The sequence below is a fragment of the Cervus elaphus genome, chromosome 28 (assembly GCF_910594005.1).
Source record: "Cervus elaphus chromosome 28, mCerEla1.1, whole genome shotgun sequence".
Lineage (NCBI taxonomy): Eukaryota > Metazoa > Chordata > Mammalia > Artiodactyla > Cervidae > Cervus > Cervus elaphus.
The window spans coordinates 62,848,557-62,868,201 of NC_057842.1; the positions used below are offsets into that span (position 1 = coordinate 62,848,557).

The following is a 19,645-nucleotide window of genomic DNA, read 5'->3' on the forward strand; positions in this document are numbered from 1 at the left end:
TGTGGAGGTTGTTACACAGCAGATGTCACACAGGGCACGTTATTCGGGGATCACGGCACGTGTTTTTACTCACAGGACAGCTGCGACTCTGCTGAAGTCAGGTAACCTGGTGACGAGCTCAGTGCTCTTCTGGACTAATGGCAGCATTAATGTTGTTAGAATCCGCAGTGAAAAGGCAAAGCAGGAGGCCAGCCTCCGCGTGAACAGGGGTAGAGGTTTCCTAAGCTGACCCAGAGGCTCGCTCTATTTCTGCTTTTTGTTTGTTTGCTTTAATTAATTTTTACTGGGGAGTAGATTCTTTACAATGTCGGTTTCTGCCGTATAGCAAAACGAATCAGCCATGTCTGTTCGGTTGCGACCCCATGGACTGTAGCCCGCCAGGCTCCGCTGGTCATGGGATTTTCCAGGCAAGAATACTAGAGGGGGTTGCCATTTCCTTCTCCAGGAGACCTTCCCAACCCAGGGGTCAAACCTGCGTCTCCTGCGCTGGCAGGGGGGTTCTTTACCACGGTGCCACCTGGGAAGAGCCCCTTCATTTTGGACTTCCTCCTCACTCAGGGCACCACAGTGCGTTAGGCTGAATTCCCGAGTCTATGCAGTATGCTCCCATTAGTTCTCTCCTTTATACGTAGCATCAATAATGCATACATGTCACCCCCACCCTTCCAGTTCATCCCACGGGCCCCCTTCCCTGGTTGGTAGCCATGTACTTATTCTGGACCTCTGTGCCTGTTTCTGCACTGTAAATAGGACCATCGACACTGTTTTCCCAGATGCCACATGTATGTGTTAATATACTGTATTTGGGTTTTTTCTTACTAACTTCACTCTGTCTGACATTCTCTGGGTCCACCCACGTCTCTACAAATGATCCAACTTCTGTCTTAGATCAATCAGACTCTACCACTCACTCCAAGCAACCAAGAATGTCTGTCTTTCTTCAAACCACGCAGATGTATTCTGCAGCCTATTACCAAACTTACACACATTTAGGGAGAGCTCCCAGAGTCTAACAGATCCTCGTGAACATCATATTGTACAATGTTTGTTTGTTTGCAGGAAGGATGCAGAGCTTTGATCAATACGATTGAGTGGGCGGGCAGAGAGAGAGCGCCCTGCCGTCAGTGCCTGGATGCCTGGTGGAATAAAGCCAAGTGACGTAGGCACGGAATAACAGAAAGCATATGACTCAAGGCAGAGTAACAGGATTGTGTACTTATGAGGAATTATTTCCTTTTATTCAGGTTTTCTTTAATGTTGTTGGTATACTTATTTTCAATAGCAATCATTTAATATAAACTGGTGAGAGAACTTAGATCTTTCTTTTACTCACTTCTATTCTTTCTTCCCTGGTGGCTCAGGGGTAAAGAATCCACCTGCCAATGCAGGAGACCTGGGTCTGATCTCTGGGTCGGGAAGATCCCCTGGAGAAGGAAATGGCAACCCCACTCCAGTACTCTTGCCTGGAGAATCCCATGGACAGAGGAGCCTGGTGGGCTACAGTCCATGGGGTTGCAAAGAGTCGGACACGATGAGTGACTGAGCACACACTTAAGGTGCTAGAGTTTAGACTTTCCCTTTATTCACCTCTATTTTTTAAATAATCTTCTTGTTTAATTAAAAGAAAGTATACAAATCCTAAGTGAACAGCTTGATGGATTCTTATCAAGAGTACACACTCAAGTGACCACCACTTGAGTTAGGAGCTAGGATATCTCGGAATATCCCATAAGGGCATCTCAGAACCCCATCTCACCTCCTCTCAAGTCACTATCCAGCCCCTTCTTTGGTAATTGCTATTTTGATTTTTATCACCATGTATTAATCTGTTAAACTTTTATGTTTTAAAATTCATTCATATGATTCACTTAGTCTATTATTTATTTCTATTGCTACACAGTATTGCATTGTCCTGAGAAGTGAGATTTCCTGCCTCAACATGAACTTAACTAATGGGACTGATTGCTGAGACCACCCAGTGTCAATATAACAAGGAAGATACAATAGCAGCTGAATAAATTATGTTACTATTTATATCAGGAAATTTTTTGCTAACCAATTAATAAGTGAACAGTTTTTCTGTCTAGGTAAACAACTCACTTACCAAGACAATGGTTTTATTTTTTGAAAACTCACCTGCAGAATGTCACCACTCCTAATATATGGTTTCATGAACTTGACACAATCCTAACCAGTTCCCTACCTTGAAAGACCTGCCATTAATCTTGTGAGCCCAGAATTCCAAACCCTAAAAACACTCTTCCCTAATTCCTGCATTACAAAGACTCTGTAAGCTTTGCTTGATCAACAGTTTTTCCTGGTAGTCTTTGTGAGGAGGTTGAAAATATGAATACATCACAGTTCATGTACCCATCCTTATGCTGATGGACATTTGGGTATTTTCAGTTTGAGACTGTTATGAACATTAGTGTATTTTGATGCACATATACACACTTGGCATTAGAATTGCTGAGTCATCAGCGAGTGTACGGTCAATTTTACTGTATTTAATAGTTTCCAAAGCGATTGCACCAGCTGATACTTCACCAGCAGTGTATGAGGGTTTCAGTGCTGCACACTCCCACCAATATGTGAATATTGTCTGTCCTCAATCTCAGTCATTCTGGTGGGTGTGTGGTGGGACTCCTGGCAAAGTCTTCTGCCTTCTGTACGGTGCCTGACACATGTCATTACATATGCTTGGCCTTCTCAGCCTTTCCAATAGGCTAAAGATGCTAAACAGTCTCTGAGATTGCTATGAAGCTTTGACTTGGGGTGCCATAGTGTTAATTCTGTGTATACCCATATGCAGGCTGGGTGTAAAATTAACTGTGTGGAGAGCTGGACCATAAAGAAGGCTGAGCACCAAAAAACTGATGCTTCTGAACTGTGGTGTTGGAGAAGACTCTTAAGTGTCCCTTGGACTGCAAGGAGATCCAACCAGTCCATCCTAAAGGAAATCAGTCCTGAATATTCATAGGAAGGGCTGATGCTGAAACTGAAACTCCAATACTTTGGCCACCTGATGTGAAGAGCTGACTCACTGGAAAAGACGCTGATGCTGGGTAAGATTGAGGGCAAGAGGAGAAGGGGGCAACAGGAGATGAGGTGATCGGAAGGTATCACTGATTCCATGGACATGAGTTTGAGCAAATTCCAGGAGGTAGTGAAGGACAGGGAAGCCTGGCGTGCTGGAGTCCATGGGGTCACAGAGACTCCAACAGGACTTAGTGACTGAACAACAACAAATTATACCACAGGGAGCAAAAGGTAAGCATACCTAGGCATCAAAACTCAGAGGAGTGTATGGCTGTTTACGTCCATGTGAACTTTACAAAACACCACCTGCTGAAATGTTTTGGCAACACGTGGAGCGGCCAAGCCACAGGCTTCAAGCCCTGAACAGAATTTCAAGTGTGTGCTTCTCATCTGAATCACACACACACACAAGTCTCAGGTAATTTTTAATCTGGATGTGGTTTTGTTTTTATTTTTGCCCATCGATTGCATGGAAATAACCAATACCTCCTACTTTTAACTTATTGAGATCCCCTTTCATATGGGAATCTCAGATTGTCTCAGCTGTGAGTCATTAGTCACCTTTGCAACCATAGATTTAACTTTTATCAAACGCCTCTTGCAGGTCAGACACTGTTACCCGATCCCTGCACGCTGTTGCCGGACAATGGAGCTGGCTCCCCAACACATGATGAAGCTGCAGTCACAGCGAGTATTCCAGCCACCCTGGGGTGGGGGACGCTTACTCGTTTATTTATCTATTTATATTTCATAGTATTAATCTCCAAGGTACATTTACAGATTTCCATAGACTTTTCTATACACAGTGGGATTTTGTTGCCTGTACCCGTGTCTCCCATCTAGAATTTAGATATCAAAATAGTATTATTTTTTGGAAGGGTGGGGAGGTATGCAAGGATTACATGAGGAAGCATTTGACACAAATTGGTGAAGATATAAATCTGCAGTTTGTTCTCCAATATCTGCATTAACATTTACGTATACACAAAGCCATCCATATTATTGTTTTTCTTAAAGAAAATTCAAATAATAAAAAGGAGAAAAATGAAAACCTGGATCTAAATGTTTTCTGATACTGCATACTTGTTTCTTTAAGCAGAGGTGGGTAAAATAGGGTCTTCTAACTGTAGACTTGACAACTAGAAAAATCAAGTGGAGGGATTTCCCTGGTGGTCCAGTGACTAAGACTCCCCACTCCTAACACAGGGGGCCTGGGTTTGATCCCTGGTCAGGGAACTCGACACCACATGCCACAGTGAAGACTGAAGATCCCACCTGCTGCAACAAGACCCAACACAGCCAATATATTATATATATAAAGAAAACTCAACCAGAGCTAAAGGCATATGCATTGATTAACTCAGAGCCCACTCAAACCCAGAAAAATTTGAAAGCCTGGTGCATGGGGAATACGTGACTTCCTTTTACTTAGGAAAAACAGTATCTCAAACAGGAAAGCAACATCTCCTGGCTGTGGAAAATGCTTAGAAAATACCTGGGTGCTTTCAGTGACCTGGGGGGAGATGTGGTTTCTGAGCTGGGTCTCTGCTGATGACTGCCTGGTGTGGGGCAAGCCCATCGTGCCCCTGGATCCAGAAAGGGCTGATGTAGGAGGAGTTACAATCAGGAGAGAGCTGCCCTGATGGCTGAGACGGTAAAGAATCTGCCCGCAATGCAGAAGACCCAAGTTTGACTGCTGGGTCAGGAAGACCCCCTGGAGGAGGACATGGCTACCCACTCCACTGTTTGTGCCTGGAGGATCCCACGGACAGAGGAGCCTGGTGGGCTAGTCTGTGGAGTCACAAAGAGTCAGACATGACTGAGCAGCTAACACACAGTCAGGAAATGATGCTCATATTTTCATTTGAAAAGTGCTGAAAATTCACTTTAGATATAGAAATGTGACCTTTCCAACCCCTCAGATATTCTGTACCCACAAGGCATTTTTCCTCAGTCCTTTCCTACATCAGTCAGAAGTTGAATGAATCACCAGTGGCACCAGAATAAGCAGCTCAGGATACAGAGCCCTTTGTCTCATTCTTACCAGAACCTGAAGCCTAGGAAGCACTATACTGCTCTCATCAACCATTACTGAGACATATATGGGGAGGGGGGAGATAAATTAGGAGTGTGGGATCAACATACTCTCTCTCTCTTTAGGCACTAAGTCATGTCCAACTCTTTGCGACCCCATGGACTGTAGCTCACCAGGCTCCTCCATCCATGGGATTCTCCAGGCAAGAGTACTGGAGTGAGTTGCCATTTCCTTCTCCAGGGGATCTTCCCGACCCAGGGATTGAATCCGGGTGTCCCGAATTATAGGCAGCCACTTTACCATCTGAGCCTCCAGGGAAGCCCTAATACTATGAACACTATTGTATAAAACAGATAAGCACGAGGATCTACTCCATAGCACAGGAAACTCTACGCGATGTTCTGTAATAACCTAAAAGGGAAAGAATCTGAAGACACGTATGTATGACTGAACAATGTGCTCTACACCCGAAACTAACACAACATTGCAAATCAACTATGCTCCAAAAAATAAATGAATGAGAAATATTTATTGTGTTCCTGGAGTCGTTCTAAATGCTAAAAATCTTCCACGAGCTCCTGACATAACTGAGGATTGCCATGTTAGAAAGAGACAAGTAGGGACTTTCCTAAGACTCTGTCTCCACTGCTGGAGACACGGGTTCACTCCCTGATTGGGGAACTAACAGCCTGCATTATAAGAAGGAAATTAGAGGTAACTTTCTCTCCGAGTTCACCCATGTGTATATCCACATGTACCCCCTTTCCTCCTAAGAAATACTTTGTTTCACTCAAAAAAAAAAAAAAAAAAAAAGAATGAAATTAGAACACTCCCTACCTAACACCATACACAAGAACAAACTCCTAATGGATTAAAGACCGAAATGCAGGGCCGCATACTATAGGATTCTTGGAGGAAAACATAGGCAGAACACTCTCTGACACCAATTGCAGCAATATCTTTTTTGACCCACCTCTTAAAGTAATGAAAATAGAAAAAATGAACAAATGGGACCTAATTAAACCCAAAAGCTTTTGTCCAGTAAGGGAAACCATAAACAAAATGAAAAAACATTTTGCAAAGAGATGGACAAGGGATAAATCTTCCAAATATACAAACAGCTCATGCAGCTCAATAACAAACAAAAAATACAATCAAAAAATGGGCCGAAGATCTAAACAGACGCTTCTCCAAAGAAGACATGCAGATGGCCAACAAACACATGAAAAGATGCTCAACATCACTGATTATTAGAGAAATGCAAATCAAAACTACAATGAAGTATCCCCTCACACCCGGCAGAATGACCATCATCAATCTACAAGCAATAAAAGCTGGAGAGGGTGTGGAGAAAAAAGAACCCTCTTACACTGTTGGTGGGAATGTAAACTGGTGCAGCCACAATGGAGAACAGTGTGGAGGCTCCTTAAAAAGCTAAAAATGACCTGTTTGGGAAAAGCATCTTGTGAACTTTTTGGAATCAGTGATTCTTAGAAGGTGGCTGCTCTCAGTCTGCAGACTCTGCATTTCAGTTGCGACATTTCCAGTCTCCAGCGAGCCCTTCTCGATTCAGACTGGCCCCCAGAATCCAAACTGGCTCTGGCTAGTCTATTCTATTACTGTTTGGTCTGAATTCAGTGGGTTTTTTGTACACAGACTCCCTCAGTTTGTCTCAAGTCTGAATTCAAGGGGAGATTCTGTCAGCAACCAAGGACTACTGTTCAGCCCTGAGTGGCATGTTTTTCCTCCAATTTCAGGGTTTGTCCCTAAACTTTTGCTCCTAAGTGTATGGATTTTCTAACTGTTGGGTACATTGTGCAGCGTTAAATACATTGCACCCTTAAAGCTGTACATCCATTTTATCTTTATTTCAAAAATCTGAGCACATGGCTAGCAGATACTTGAATTCATTGTTGGTGAAATATAAATGTTAATAAAATAGCATATTCCCCTCACCAAAAAAATAACTAGAAGTAGAGCTACCATATGATCCAGCATATGGATCTCCTGGGCATATACCTGGAGAAAACCATAATTTGAAAAGACCCATGACACCCCAGTATTCATTGCAGCACTGTCTGCAATAGCCAGGACATGGAAGCAACCCGAATGTCCATTGACAGAGTACTGGATAAAGAAGATGGGGTACACATATACCATAAAAAGAATGAAATAATGCCATTTGCAGCTACACAGATGGACCTAGAGACTATCACACCGAGTGAAGTAAGTCAGAGAAGGACAAATAAGGCATGATATCACCTACATGTGAAATCTAAAAAAATGGTACAAATGAACTTATTTACAAAACAGAAACAGAGTTACAGACATAGAAAATAATCTTATGGTTACCAGGAGAGACGGGGGCAGGGATAAATTGGGAGACTGCAATTAACATATACACACTATTATATATAAAATTTTGAGCATTACTTTACTAGCATGTGAGATGAGTGCAATTGTGTGGTAGTTTGAGCATTCTTTGGCATTGCTTTTCTTTGGGATTGGAATGAAAACTGACTTTTTCCAGTCCTGTGGCCACTGCTGAGTTTTCCAAATAATATAGATAACTAATAAGGATCTACTGTATAGCACAAGGAACTCATTATTCTGTTATGATCTATGTGGGAAAAGAATCTAAAACAGAGTGGATATATGTATTTATAACTGCTTCACTTTGCTGCCCAGCAGAAAGTAACAGAACACTAAGTCAGCTATGCTCCAATAAACATTTTTTTAAAAAGGGGAGGGGGAAGAAAGAGGTACTTTTTCATGTAAGTACCTTGTGTTCACAGATAGTACTGGAGAGCAATTGTTCTGAGGCGTGGAGGCACATTCTCCCCATATGTAGTTTGCTGCCCAGGGCAAAACGTAATTTTTTTGCTTTTCAAGTCTCTGCATATTTCTCTACTTCTGGTCCCATTTCTTAAATTTATTTTTTAATTGGAGTATGATTGCTTACAATGCTGTTGGTTTCTGCCGCACAAAAGCATGAATCAGCTGGTCCCATTTTTCTTGACAGGAAATCTCGCAACTCTAAAGTCAGCATTGCTTTCAGTGAACAAAGATGACAATAGCTACTGTTTACTGAGGAGTTATTATTTTATTTAAGCACTGTAAGGAAACCAAAGAAGGGGATGCCTGTCCCATTTTGCAAACACAGAAACTGAGGCTCAGATAATTCAAGCACCTGGAGTAAGTTCACAAAGTTTGAAAAACAGGTCTGGAATTCCGACCTTTGTATATCTGAACTCAGGTCTACGGGATCTCTACCTCTGCAAAAAAAAAAAAAAAAGAAAAATTCTTAATAGAGAACTGACACAAATTCTGATAAGTCAGTCCCTTGAACTTTGCCTTTCTAGGCTAAATACACGCCTTCAATCCATCTTTTTAAGATGTGTTTGTTTAGAGACACCCTCTCCACTGGTCACTGTCTTCGAGACCTACTTGAGTCCATCGAAGGTCTTAATGGGGCCAGAAAAAGCGCAGTGGTCCAGCTGTGTCTAAAGTGAGCTGGAAGGATTCCTGACCTCCCTTGGAGGAGACGCTCTGCTGGGAAACGATCAAGGCTGAGTTCAGAGCACAGCCCTCTGCGTGAGGGTTCCCACACACAGGAGAGCTTAGCCCTGCATCACCACCGCAGCCATGATGTGAACACTTAGACCTTGGCTGTCACACGGCTCCGCCTTCAACACATGTCCATGCTCTTTCTGAACACAGAATACCCGAGCAGGTCTTCCTGCAGCCTCGACCCCCGTGCAGTCCCTCCAGGGGGACATGCTGGACGCTCGACAGCTCTGGCTTGCTCTGTTCCGGGCCCCGCTCCTGCTGAGATCCTGCAGGGCCACAGTCTCACGCTGAGGGGGAAACAGAACCAGGCAAACGGCCTTCATTCATTCTCTCTCCAGCTGCAGCTCTTTAACCTCTCCCCACCCTTAAATGTCGGACTCTAAAATGATGGTATTTTCCCCACAACATGCCACTCCTTTTTCAGTTCTTATTATGTTTGTTACTTCTAAACAAACAAACAAAATAAAAAGGAGGGTGGGAGAATTAAATCTCTGGCAAAAACATGAAAACATGAGTGTGATTAAGAGTGTCAGGTTCAGCAGAGCAAACCCATGTACTCTTCTATACGACCTCTCCTGATGGCCCCGTCCCAGCAATTTCTGCCTCCCCTGGCTCATGTTACATGACCCTTGAGGACAGGGACCTTTGTCTAGAAAATCACACCTCTACCACGCTAGATCATCAAATGCTACCTTTGTTTTGGTTGGTGCTAACATTATCCGAAGGCTGGGACCTTCTAAATCATTGGTGCTGGAGCTTTCAGCAAGGCCACCCGGAAGGTTACCCTAACAACACGCCGCGACAGTCCAACCATGCCCGGAAGCAGGTGTCTGAGTACACCAGGGAGTGTTTTAAGGAAAGGGTGACGTTTGGTAAGTGCTCATTATGAACAAAGGAGTGGAAGCTGAAAGGAATGGTCAAATCCAGAAGCAGGCTTTGGGATCTTGTCGTGACAGTAACCATGGACAGAAGAGCCTGTGGTCACAGTCAGACGCGACTGTGGGAGCTGAGCACACACAAACTTTGGGTCACCACTGTGGGGTCCCGGGGTCTCTCCGTAAAAGCGAAACCCAATCAAACATGATTTGCACTAGGTCTGGAAAAGGTTTATCCGGTAATACAATTCATAGTGTAAATCAATGTCTTTTTCAAAGTAAACTGCACTTCTAATTTTGGATTAAATGTGTGAACGTATGGAATAATTTCACAGGTCATGCATGTTAAGAGCAGTTAAGAGAGAACTGAAATCCACATGGTCTGTAGAAGGGCTGTCACAGCGCGGAAGTCTCGGACTTGGGTGTCCTGCCTATTCTTCTCTACACTTTATGCCCTGGCTCTGGGACCTGCGGCAAGCTGCTCGCTGTGGTTGTTTTTCTCATCTCTAACATGAAGGCATTCAATTTCATGACATCTAATATCATTTCTAACTGTGAAAATTCTGTTTCTAAGCTATTCTTATTCCAAGAGAGAGGGATTTCATTTTCACTTCTGCACGTCTTTAATTTTAGCTGAACTCATGCCCAGAAATGGCTCCATAAAAAGATAAAATACTTTCTCTCTCATCTATTTATATACATAAAAAATGTCTATTATCAATGCTCCCTGGGTTTAGAAAAGTGATTTTTACTATGCCTTTTAACTTTCTGGATTTCTAAGATTGGAACCCATGATGTGAAGTTAAAATAAGCTCATTAAAGATAGATTGACTTATTCTTTTGCTTAGTTTTTTTCCTGTCAATGTCTTCTGATAAATAACCTTGGGAAATCATTTAAAAGATGAAACACCCTCTCCCATTGTTCCAGCTTCTTTGTGTAGATGATGACAAGGTTTTTTAAAAAGGCATGTTCAATAAACCGTGTGTACGTGAACAGCTTTGAATTCGTTTTTCAGTTTCAATTCTCTTTTAACGTTTACTGTAAACAGCAGAGACACAAGAATTCTCATCAAAGTTATGAGCCAAAACAAACGATCAGGTTACACCTGTTCAGCTCACACTACCTTGGAAACCACTAGACTCCATTTTCCTCAGCTTAAAACACCATTCCCTCTCAGGGAAATAATATAATCAACCCATGGTTTTTAAATTGAATGAGCAACGACCGGATTTCTTCTTAATCTTCACATCTGTGTCAAGAGGTAAGTTAAGCTTATTTCTCCTATGGCAAGATTTGTTTATTTAATGGGAAGATAAGCCACTTATGGCAATTGAGTAGTCATTCCTCTTTCCCTTTAGGAAGGAATCCTAATTACTGTATTACAAACGGAGACAACCCGCTTTGCAGTTTTGTGTCGCATCACAGGTGCCTTTTCTGGGTGAGCTGCTTCTCAGTAAAGTTGCTCATTTGGGATGTGGAGGTGACAAGGGTTTTGGGAGGCTCTGGCCAGGGCAGAAGCCTGGCCTGAAAATGGGACATTGGCTGCTCTAAGTGGGGTGATGGGGGCACAGAGGCACAGCCCGGGACCTCTCAGCGGCCTTTTCTATGTGGCCTGAGGACAACCTTTGCACCGTTGCTATGAGGGGATCCTCTAAAAATGTCAACACCCTTATTCACATAGGAAAGTGAAATACCAGACAAGCGCTGTGTGTGGACACGAGTCAGCCTGGGTGGGTCCAGTTCGCCTCAGCGCCGCTCGTAGACGCTCACTGTTGACACATTTTTCGTATACTGTGATCGACGGGTACAAAAGATAAAATTAATCTTCAGACTTACAAGGCTAATCTTCAGACTTACTACTTCCAAATATATACATTTATATGGCTGCACCATGTCTTAGCTCCCCGACCAGGGACTGAGCACAGAATCTTAGCCACTGGACCATCAGGGAAGGCCCCGGACTTGCGAGTTTCATGCAGCTGTATTTACCAAAGGAAAATCAAACACCACAAAACCAATACAGTAAATTAAAGTTAATTAAAGTTGAGTGGACAGAAGACTTCACTTTGCCTGACATGAGACTGCTACTCATGGCGAGGATGAGGTTCTGACCACAGAGTCCTTGCAGCGGGCCTGCGCGGCGTCGGCAGGCCAGGCCTGGCGGCCTCTCCCTCCGCGGGCCCGTTCCCGCCACCAGCTCCTCGGTCCCCGCGGCCCTCCCTGCGGCTCCCCGTGGCCTTCTGCCGAGGACAGCCCATCCTGTGCCGTTGCTCACAGGCCTAGGTGATTAAAGTTCTGCACCCTCTTTCCAAGCTTTAAAACCCACTTTAAAGACCAGAGGTTACCAAGCATTTGCTGCAAAAGTCCTGAGGGTTAATACTGTAGGTTTTGAGAGCTGTTACATCTCGGTCGCAACTACTCAAGTGTGCCGTTTTGGCGACGAAAGCGCCCAACAACAGTAAATGAATGGGCATGACTGTGTCCCAAAACTTTGTTTACAAAACAGGTGGCGGACTGGATTTGGCCAGAAGGCTTCGTAGTCTGCCAAACACTGGTAAATATGAGTGCTGAGATCCTGGGGCAGCCTGTGTTATGAGCTGGCTGTCCAGCGTTGCTTCCGTTTGATTGTTTCAAGATCCTAGACCAAAAGCAGACACATTCATACACCTCTCACACACCCTTGTGAATCTAACAACAGGTCTTCAGGGGCCACAGGTCTTGAGCTGAGAAAATCTCTGGGGGATTTTTTCCAAGCAGGCATCTCTCAAAATGAAAATGCTTTATATTCAAACAAGGGGTTGGAGAGTTCACACATGTCAGGAGGTCCTATGGCCTCAGAGGTGGGAAGAGGCCCTCGAGAGGAAGCTTTTCTTTAGGGTTAAATGATTTGTGTGCAAAGTGGGGCAGAAACCAGCTGCAGGCGGAACTGGAGACCTGTCCTGCAGGGTCTAATTTCTGCTGCTGGATTTCCACCTGATCGTTGGGAGGCGTAGACAAGCCTCCGCCCTCTCTGTCTCGTCTCTTCATCACTGCCCTGAGGGTCCTACTGTACACTACCAACTCCAGAGGATGGGACGGGGGGCAGACGAGATGCAGTGAGATGCTTTGGAAATACTCGAGCCCTACCCAAGGATAATAACATCCAAGGTGTTATCATCACTGAGAAGGGAAAGCAGCTGGGCACGGAGGCTGATGATGATGTCCTTGGTTGTGACGGAGCAGGTCCCTGGCTTCCCGCAGTGCCAGGGTTTCTTGAACAGTGCCGTCTGGAGCCCAGAGAGGGCACTTGGCTTGTTGATGCCTGAACCACACAAGAAGCCTCCTGTGTGGGAAGCTGCTGGCATGGCAAAGGCTCATCCTGCAGTAAGAGGAGGACAGGAAGTCTGGTACTCAGGCCCAATGTTCAGAAGTTCGGGTGTATGGTTAGTTCACCCCAAGCGGAGTCATCTTTAAGGGACTCATCCACATTAACCAATTCCTGGGAGGCCTGATTTGTTTACTTATTTATTTTTCATTTATTTTTATTAGTTGGAGGCTAATTACTTCACAGCATTGCAGTGGGTTTTGTCATACATTGACATGAACGGGAGGCCTGATTTATAAAGTGCCTCTCCAGGGACTGGAACTCTTGTGTCTAATCTCAGGAAAACGCCTTTGGACAGCTTAAGGAGTCTCGGCCAGGACATGATCACTCAGGAGGTCACTTGGAGTGGTGAGACTCACACGATGGTGATGGACGTTCACTCCAGGACGCAGAGATGCCGGATGCGTTGGCCCTCCTTGCCCTGCCGGGCGGTCAAAGGGACTCATCTTTTGAAGCTAAGACTTGCACGCGTTCTCAGCAGCTCAGCATGCTTATAGTGGGGTCGTCTCAGGAAATCTAGGCTCCTCGGTTGCAGGAGAGCAGTGTCCACACATTTCAGCGTTCTCCCCGTGTAGAGAGCCGTGTAGACACTGGGCAGGCACATGTCAGTTTGGGTTATTTCTGCTCCCCCATCTTTCACACAGAACTCTGCTCCCTGTGAGTCTTTGCTTCTGTATCACGATGCCAGTCACAGGACCACACGGCTGTCTTCCGTTTCTTCCTTCACTTCCCACCTTGCTCAGGTACCCTCTGGTTGCTATGATTGGGGGAAAAAATCCCAATTCTTACCTTGATGTTTGAAGTCCTGAATACTGCTACATCCTTGTATCTACCAACATTCTAGTACCTTCCAGGTTATCCCAGGAATACAGGACAGATGATCTCTTTGGCGTGGGTTTCTTCTACAAAGAGTTAATCCTTTTTCACAATGTTTTTTACTCATTTCACATTCAAAAGAGGTATTTGTCTCCAAATTCTGAGTTACTTAATTTATCCTGGCTGTGTCTCACTCCAGGATGTCATGTTTTTATGGAGGGTTGTGATTCCATTAATTTTTCTTTTCTTTTTTTAAAATCTCATTTTTTTTTATTTTTAAAAAAAGATTTAGGATTTTTTAAGAAACTACTGTTTTTCTTTAAATCAGTCAAGTACTACAGTAATGGAGTAAATAATAAGATTTTTAAAAATTCAATGTTTGTAGACATATTTATTAAAAATGACTAAATTAGGAGACATTAAGTAATGCTGATACACATCAGGAAGGGATTAGGTAAGTAAAGGCACATCATTTCATCACAAGAAATAAAGACCATAGTCGGAAGTTAATGACCCACCAAAGCTCTAGGTCTTGTGGTAGTTTTCCTAGCTCCAGAGGGTCGTCATGGTGGAACCTTCTTTATGGTACTTGGCTGAAATAAAGAGATGCAATTAGAAGGTTTTACTCAGTGACCTCAGCGCATCGTTAAAAATAGAAAGCAGTCTTTCAGTGAGTCCAGTGTGTGAGGAGGGAAGGAGCAAAATTCTAAAATGGTTTGGTGATACTGGAAATCCTATTGACATATTAAAGATTAAAAAAAAAAAGGTAAAACAAGGTGAATCCTTTTGTCCGGATGAATCAGTTAGTGGAATCTTAGAACAGCTGGTGGAGGATTTTGCGTTTCATGGTTTTGGCAGCCCACTCCAGTGTTCTTGCCTGGAGAATTCCCATGGACAGAGGAGCCTGGGGTGCTGAAGTCCATAGGGTCACAAAGAGTAGGACACGACAGAAACGACTTCACACGCGTGTACGCGCGGTTTCAGCGCTTACATTTAGGCCATCAATCCATTCTGAGTTAACTTTTTTAATGGTGTGAGGAAGTGATCCAACTTCATTCTTTCACATGTGGAAACCTGATTGTTCTCGAACCTTCTTCTCACTCTCACTTTTAATTGAGATCAAATGTTTGGGGGAAATTTCTAATTTCCAAAATTATTCCTTATATTAGAATACTGAACATTTTACTTTTAAAAAATATTGGCGTTTTCCAAACTAAATTCCTGTGCAGTAAACTGCTGCTTCTTAAGGGAAAGGAGAAAGTCACAGGATAATTTGTACATTAGAAATGGTCAGTGGAAACTCTTCAAAAATTGGGAGCAATACTTAGTGAATTAAGAAAAGGGATAAATTAAAGACCCTTTTTAAAATTAAGGGGTGATCTACATTATTAAGAGATTAAAATGTTGAGCTGATGACTTCACAGCCTTCAAGTGCTCAAAAGGGCTACTGGGAGATTCCTATCACCCACATTCATAGGAATAGAACTAGGGGGGAAAAACGCATTTACCTTGCGATTGGAAAGACTTCACTTTGACATCAATAAAAGGTTTTCAAAGGCAAAACTAAAAGCCATGATGATGCTTACTGATTACCTAACGGGTGTCAGTGTTTTCAGCCCCACGGGGGAAGCACTGTCAGCATCAGAGATGAACTTGGACTTGAACCCAAGGGATCCAACGCTGTGCCCAGACTCTTATCCACAGTGCAAAAGCACCCCCGTTAAAAGCGGGTGTTAGAACACCCCTCCCTCCTGAGAAAATTTGCCTTTCTACCAGCAGAGAGATTCAAAATAGGATGGACACTGGTCAGATGAAATTCATAATCCTGGCACTTTTGATGGCATCGGTCTTCTGATCCTACTTAAACACTGGTCACTTTCTTACTACTTTTCTTTTGGAAAAACAGGAAGATAATCTCTTAACCTTTATCCCTTCTCCAAAATGTCCAACAGGCTACTTTTAAATGTTTTGCAACATTACATAAACATCCTCCTGAGTAATATGGACAAATGCCCAGTGACATATGTCATAGGAAACATAATATCCCCCTTCCCCCTTTTTAATCTTTGAGGCTTTGTTTTAATAATTCATGGAGATGTTAACCTTTCAGGTGGATTTGAGAATCCTTTTTATTTAATGCAATTTTGTTTGTGTTCTGAAGCCAAGGACACTGAAGTGTTTTATTCCCTGCTGAATAGGGCATTGTGTACCTGTGTCTTTGTTTCTTCTGAAAACACCTCTTCACTTTCATACGTCTCCTCGGGGCTCTAGCAGGTGGGCTGGTTACATACTGTTCCCTCTGGAAGAGACCATGTGATGTGCTCTGATCGGAATGTTGTCACAACATCCCCATTTTCTTAACCCCCTGGTTTCCCTTATGTCATCATTTCCATGATACTCCTTTGGCTGAGTCTACAGAGAAAGCAAGAAGTAACTCATCTTTATAATTGGAGATAGAACCTGAAGTGGCAAGATTTTCACCTGAGAAATAACGCGGTATCTTAGTAGCAGACCTGGAGCTCCAGTCCATATATTTTGATTGTGGTAGACAGTTAAGACCAATGGTTTTTTGGGTTTTTTTTTCGGTGCACTGTGTGACATGCAGGATCTTGGCTCTCCAACCAGGGACTGAACCCAGAACCCATGCCCTCGGCAGTGGAAGCGCTGAGTCCTAACCGCTGGTCTGCTGCGGAAGTCCCAAGAGTAACGGTTTTCAACTGGAGAGATTTTTCTGTCCCTGGTGTACGTGTGGAAATGTCTGGAGACATTTTTGGTCAGCGCAAACGGGGTGGGAGGTGATGCTACTGATACAAAGCTGGTAGAGGCCCAGGCTGCTGCTGACAGTCTGCATCCACAGGAGAGACGCTGGAGCAAAGACTTACCCGGCCTCAGTGTCAGTGGGGACCAGACGAGCAACCCCATCCTATAGTGGTGGAGACCGGGTCTGAACCCTGCTCGGCCTCTTACTGTGTGAGCTTGGGAGATGACTTCATTTTTCAGAGTCTGCGTTCTCATCTGAAAACACACCACCACCACCACAGACAACCACACCCCGCCTTCCCAGGGTGGCTGTCTGCGAACCAGAGCGCGCTGAGCGCACTGCGGGCCGACAGACGGATCAGGGCCCAGACCGCAGGGCCCAGGCCTACAGCGAAAGGGAAGCAGAGAGTGCGCGAGAGACCGTGCCACCGAGATGCCAGCTTCCGTCGGCGTCCACAGGGCAGAGCGGAGGAGGCAGAGAGGGGAGCAAGAGAACCGAGCGGGCGGACGGTGCCCTAGGCGGGGAGGGACAGGAGCTGGGGATTCAGACGCAGCTGCACGTGAGACCGGTGAGCAACGAGGCTGACTGCCCCGCGCAGGGGACTCTACCCAGCACCCTGTAACCACACATAGTGGAAAATAACCTGAAAAGAACAGACAACTGAAGCACTTTGCCCTGTACCTGAAACCAAGGCCATGTTTTAAATCTACGCTGTGGCTTTCCTTTCGCCGCTGCGGCCCCGGCCATGAGTATGCTCAGGCTTCAGAAGAGGCTTGCCTCCAGCGTCCTTCGCTGTGGCAAAAAGAAGGTCTGGTTGGACCCCAATGAGACTAATGAAATCACCAATGCCAACTCCTGCCAGCAGATCCGGAAGCTGATCAAAGATGGGCTGATCATCCGGAAGCCTGTGATTGTCAGGCTCGATGCTGGAAAAACACCTTGGCTCGCCGGAAGGGCAGGCATATGGGTATAGGTAAGCGAAAGGGTACTGCCAATGCTCGAATGCCCGAGAAGGTAACCTGGATGAGGAGGATGAGAATTCTGCGCCGGCTGCTCAGACGATACCGTGAATCTAAGAAGATTGACCGCCACATGTATCACAGCCTGTACCTGAAGGTGAAGGGTAACGTGTTCAAAAACAAGCGGATTCTCATGAAACATATCCACAAGCGGAAGGCAGACAAGGCTTGCAAGAAGCTTCTGGCGGACCAGGCTGAGGCCCAAAGGTCTAAGACCAAGGAAGCCCGCAAGCGCTGGGAAGAGCGGCTCCAGGCCAAGGAGGAGGAAATCATCAAGACTCTGTCCAAGCAGGAAGAGACCAAGAAATAAAGTTCTCCCCCTCTTCTCTGTACATAGTGGCCTCGGCAATTGCATAGATCACTCATTCAATAAAAGACAAGCCTTTATCTGCCTAAAAAAAAAAAAAATCTACGCTGTGTACTGTGCTTAGAGTCACACCAGGCTCCTCTGTCCATAGGATTCTCCAGGCAAGAATACTGGCATGGATGGCCATGCCCACCTCCAGGGGATCTTCCCAATCCCGGGGTCAAACCCGGTCTCTTGCACTGCAGGCAGATTCTTTACTATCTGAGCCACCAGGGAAGCCCAAATCTACTTCAAAAAAAAAAAAGAACATTATAAAAAGAAAGAGAGAGAAGATGGCATGTGAGAGGTATCTGAAGGTACCCAGGTCACCTAGGGGGTCACATTTAACTCTTTCCAGCTCAGCCACAGAGCCCAACCACCCTGAGAGAGAAGCCATGAATGAGAAGGATTTGTTTGGAGATGGGGTATTATTCTGGGTGACCAAACAAATTCCAAATCAAACTGGGCATAGGATCATTTACGTCCTGTAGACCAGCTGTGCCATCTCCTTGTATGAAAGCAAGGGTATCCTATGGGATCCTTAGAGAGCCTCAATATCCAGGGTTGTAATAACGTGAAACGTCAACTCCATAGCCGACAGGTAAGGCAGCAGAAACGATCAGTGGAATAGAGATAAATGAATCATGAGGGAACTGTTTTCTTTTGCAGAATCTTGCCTTCTTGGGAACCTCAGCCATGAGTTGGATGTTCCTCAGAGACCTCTTGAGTGGAGTAAATACATACTCCACGGGGACTGGGCGGATCTGGCTGGCCTTCCTGTTCATCTTCCGCTTGCTGGTCTACATGGTGGCTGCGGAACACGTGTGGAAAGCGGGGCAGAGAGAGTTTGAGTGTGACGTTAGACAGCCCGGCTGTGCAAACGTGTGTTTTGACTACTTCTTCCCCATCTCCCAGGTCAGACTTTGGGCCTTACAGCTGATCATGGTCTCCACGCCGTCACTGCTGGTGGTTCTACATGTAGCCTATCGCGAGGGCAGAGAGAAACAGCACAGGAGGAAACTCTGCGTCAGCCCAGGCACCGTGGGTGGGGGCCTGTGGCGCACCTACATGATCAGCCTCGTGGTCAAAACGGGCCTTGAAATTGGCTTCCTGGTTTTATTCTACAAGCTGTATGGCGGCTTCCGTGTCCCCCGCCTTTTGAAGTGCGATCTGAGGCCCTGCCCCAGTACTGTGGACTGCTTCGTCTCCAAACCCACGGAGAAGACCATCTTCACCCTCCTCCTGGTCGGGACTTCATGCCTGTGCGTTGTGTTGAATGTCACTGAACTGAGCTTTTTGGTTCTCAAGTGTTTCATTAAGTGCTGCCTCCAAAAACACTCTACAAGACTGCAGTCCTCCGCGTGTGAGCGCCACAAGCTCAGGCATGCCGTGGGCGCTGGGACAGGGGCCCCGGCCCTGCTCCAGAGACACTCCCCAGACTCGGCCACCAGCACAGCCCGGGGAGGAGAAACCACGCTCCTCCGCGACACACGAGGCGTGACCAAGGCAAAGCCCGCGTCTCCCTCACGCAAGACCTAGGCTTCCTTGGAAAACAAAGTGTGTCCACTCGAATGTCATTTGGGAGGAATTCTTAAATATTTTCATGCTCGGTTGTATATACTAGACAGAGGTCTCATTGTTTGGTTGTAGGGTTCATGAGGCCGTGTGAGTTGTGTTTGAATAGTTAAACTGCAAATTAGTGTGAAGAAATCCAGCAACATTCTTCTCAGCGCTTAGATCTATCAACTAGAAAACATAAAAAGTGACACTTCTGCCCAACGTGACGGCCTCCGAGAACCGCGGAGGCCCTGGCCATCTT

At 45.1% G+C, this 19,645-nt stretch overlaps 1 protein-coding gene and 1 pseudogene across 1 annotated transcript; both read left to right on the forward strand.

The window, feature by feature from the left end:
- Positions 1-10,712: 10,712 nt before the first annotated feature.
- Positions 10,713-19,365, forward strand: GJB7 (gap junction protein beta 7). Its single transcript, XM_043890153.1, has 2 exons — positions 10,713-10,781; positions 18,496-19,365. The coding sequence occupies exon 2, from the start codon at positions 18,523-18,525 to the stop codon at positions 19,363-19,365; it is 843 nt and encodes a 280-aa protein (XP_043746088.1). The 5' UTR covers positions 10,713-10,781; positions 18,496-18,522.
- LOC122685528 lies at positions 17,192-17,884 on the forward strand (annotated as a pseudogene).
- Positions 19,366-19,645: the final 280 nt, after the last annotated feature.

What these genes read in the sequence shown, in the direction of transcription:
- GJB7 (XM_043890153.1), top strand. Translation starts at nt 18,523, where the DNA reads ATGAGTTGGATGTTCCTCAGAGACCTCTTGAGTGGAGTAAATACATAC.